Source organism: Limulus polyphemus, unplaced genomic scaffold (assembly GCF_000517525.1).
Source record: "Limulus polyphemus unplaced genomic scaffold, Limulus_polyphemus-2.1.2 Scaffold4773, whole genome shotgun sequence".
Taxonomy (NCBI): domain Eukaryota; kingdom Metazoa; phylum Arthropoda; class Merostomata; order Xiphosura; family Limulidae; genus Limulus; species Limulus polyphemus.
Genome location: NW_013670383.1, coordinates 60,646 through 64,437, shown reverse-complemented (window position 1 = coordinate 64,437; position 3,792 = coordinate 60,646). Strand labels below are relative to the sequence as shown.

Genomic DNA, 3,792 nt, shown 5'->3' with positions numbered 1-3,792 from the left:
AAGGGCCAAATCTCTCACCAAATCATTAAGTTTACCTTGTGTGAAAAGTTGTGGTTCGCCAGACGTTTAAGGTTTAAAACAATCCCTATCATCATTTCTGTTGACATCATATTCAGAATGAGATCAATCTGGTTCAAAAGGCTCTGGGGGAGTAGGTACAGTTACATCACGTCCATGAGCAACAGGTCCTATAGCAGATTGAAGGTTCAGATAAGAAAATTCCTTTATATTTCGAGTGTTGTAGCCTTGCACGTTACATGGGCAAAAATAGCAGTCATCTCAATGGTTTCTAGGCTCACGCCAGACCACTGGAATTCCAAAACACAAAGACTTTTTCTTACCTATAATTCATTGTTCCAACTCTTCAACATAAATGGTGCAAACTTTGTGCCGAGTCCATGATTTGTCTTGGTCCCCAAGTTTTATTCCAAAATACGCGTAAAACGGTTTTTTTTTTTTATGAATTCTGTGATTTTTTGCTTTTGTTTCGTTACAACAAATTTTATCGATTTCAAGTTTGTAATCTGCGGAGTTATTTCATAACGACGTAATTAACAGATATCCAAATAACCTTTCAAAATAAACTCTTTAAACAAAGCTCAACATATGATATCTTATTATAATGGAGCTTGCGATGTATACATTCAAGGCCCGGCATGGCCAGTTGGTTAGGGCGCTCGACTCACAATCTGAGGATTCGAATACTCGTCTTACCAAATATGCTCGCCCTTTCAGCCGTGGGGGCGTTATAATGTGACGTCCAATCCCACTAATTGTTGGTAAAAGAGTAGCCCAAGAGTTGGCGGTGGGTGGTGATGGCTAGTTGTCTTCCCTCTAGTTTTACACTGCTAAATTAGGGACGGCTAGCGCAGATAGCCCTTGTGTAGTTTTGCGCGAAATTCAAAACAAACAAACAAGTACACGTTCAAAACTCGGATCTCGGAAATTACCGCACCGATCATCACCAATCCTAACTGGGTAATATTTCTATAACTACGCAGTATTTTTATAGCTGAGCAATAAATAAAACAATTGAAATTACTACAACAATGATATGTTTCATATTTAACCATTAACAATTACAAAAAAGGAGTTTGTTTCAAATATAAGATAATAAAAAACAAACTTAAAAAATATTTGTTTTTCTTTAGTGAACATCTCATGAGTTTTGCAATAGAAAAGCAAGACACTTTCATTGATAAATAACTACATCTACAAAGAAATACTTCAATAAAATCTGTGATGTAATGCTGTGATGATAGCTCATTTTTAAACTAAAGTTTCAATAAAATCCTTTTTCTCATAGATCGAGAACATTATTGAATGTCAAGTATGAGTACATTGTTGTAAAACTGTCAGACAATTCCAGAAAAGACCGCAGGCCCAATAGTCTTTCGTAGGATCTAACAGTTATACTTGTCCGGAAGACGGCTATTTCTGCTAGTATAATTAACTTCTTTCAAGAATATGTTTAAATAATATCTACAACACTTTGCAATTTCTTTGCTTTGTATAACAAATATGGAGACTGAAAATCGTTGAAACGCTCTTATTTTTACCTAACACGTCTTATTAACTGTCCAATAAACCTTCCGAAAGTACCAAGCACGAGCCACCTTTGAATAATATTTACCAAAAGTTTACCAACTGGATGTAGATTCCAATAAAACTTATCAATGGCTTTCCTAACAGTTGATATTTCCAGGAAAAATGTATTGCTCTTGTATTTACCTTTTTTTGTCATACTAGTTTTCCAATAAAGCTTGCCACCGTATGTATACCAGCAAAACGAACTTTCCTCATACAAATTACTAAAATTAAGCCAACCAAATGGATATTCCAATATAATATACTAAAAATATACCAGTCAAATAAACTTTCCAACAAAACTTACCAGAGTGTATGACAGACAAGTGAAGTTTTCAATAAAACTTACCAAATTTTATACCATTTACCAGACAGATTGACTTTCTATTAACACTTACCAAAGGTATACCAGCCAGATGGACAGTTTCCAGGAAGGGGCGTAGGTTCTGTTGTTGGAGCTGGAGTGACGATTTTAATATTTGGTACCTTACAAACTAAATTACTTTCTTTCAAGTCACAATGGTGATCCTTCCAAGTCCCTAAGACAGAAGAAAACTTTTAACACAGATTTGTATTGTTTAAGTGTTAAACGAAAAAATACCAAAGAATCGCAGCTTTAAATGGAAAAGCATATTGTTAGCGCTCGCGGTGTTTATTGTAAGGAACTCGTATCATTTGTGAAGTGTGAAGTAGGAAAACTTAATGAGGAGAAGAAATATTGAATCGTGATTTCAAAACCGGTTAAAGAGTTGCAAGCTTACAGGAATTATCAATTGTTGACTGCTTCAGCTCCTCTAACAATATTGAAATTTACACGAATTATCAATTGTTGATTACTTCAGCTTCACTAACAATATTGAAATTGACACGAATTATCAATTATTGATTACTTCAGCTTCACTAACAATATTGAAATTGACACGAATTATCAATTGTTGATTACTTCAGCTTCACTAACAATATTTGAAATTGACACGAATTATCAATTGTTGATTGCTTCAGCTTCACTAACAATATTTGAAATTGACACGAATTATCAATTATTGATTGCTTCAGCTCCTCTAACAATGTTGAAATTGACACGAATTATCAATTATTGATTGCTTCAGCTCCTCTAACAATATTGAAATTGACACGAATTATCAATTATTGATTGCTTCAGCTCCACTAATAATTTTGAAATTGACACGAATTATCAATTATTGATTGTTTCAGCTCCACTAACAATATTTGAAATTGACACGAATTATCAATTATTGATTGCTTCAGCTCCACTAACAATGTTGAAATTGACACGAATTATCAATTATTGGTTGCTTCAGCTTCACTAACAATATTGAAATTGACACGAATTATCAATTGTTGATTGCTCCAGCTCCACAACCAATGTTCAAATTGACACGAATTATCAATTGTTGATTGCTTCAGCTCCACTAACAATGTTGAAATTGACACGAAGTATCAATTGTTGATTGCTCCAGCTCCACTACCAATGTTGAAATTGACACGAATTATCAATTGTTGATTGCTTCAGCTCCACTAACAATATTTGAAATTGATAGCCTTACTAGTTACTTAAGTTTTGTTTTGCATGGTTGGGCTATAGATGAAAAGACAGCCATCTGGTGGTGGATCTCAGAGTCCTCTTCGTGCAGGAAGAATATAGAAAACTTGTAAACTACAAAGATTACATTTTTCAGCTACATATTTAAAACCCTTGTAATCTGAGTGTTTACCTTGTATTAAGTTATACTGGAGTGTTCTTACTAAGCAGGGAACTTTATACTTATGATAATTGTTGTTCATGTTCAAGTCCATAAAAAAGGCTCCCCGGTGACTTAGTGGTACGTTTGGAGGCTTATAACACTAGAATTCTGGGTTTAGTTTCTACGATGGGAACAGTGCAGATAGCCCATTGTAAAGCTATGCGCTTAACAACAAACAAGCTGTAACAAAGTGAGACAAATCACCAGAACATTTTAAACCATTGTTTCTAAAAAATAATAGCAAAATGAATCCCAAGATGAGACACTAGTAAATTTACGGACTTACAAGTCCGGGTTTCGATTCCCTGCGGTGCACAAAGCACATAGCTCAATGTGGCTTTGCTCAAGGCCAAAAGATGCGGAACTCGTTTTTGCGGCAACATGACGCAAGCCATGAACGCTACGATTCACAAGTTCAGGCCTCAGTTCACTTGTATAG

General features: G+C 35.0%; 1 protein-coding gene across 1 annotated transcript in view; it reads right to left on the bottom strand.

Annotated features, from left to right (window-relative positions):
* Window positions 1-3,792, bottom strand: part of LOC111088930 (macrophage mannose receptor 1-like) — a 74,120-nt gene that overhangs the window by 17,821 nt on the left and 52,507 nt on the right. The window contains exon 14 of the mRNA XM_022400278.1: window positions 1,986-2,126. Coding sequence (XP_022255986.1) covers window positions 1,986-2,126 — 141 coding nt within the window. The remainder of the gene's footprint in view (window positions 1-1,985; window positions 2,127-3,792) is intronic.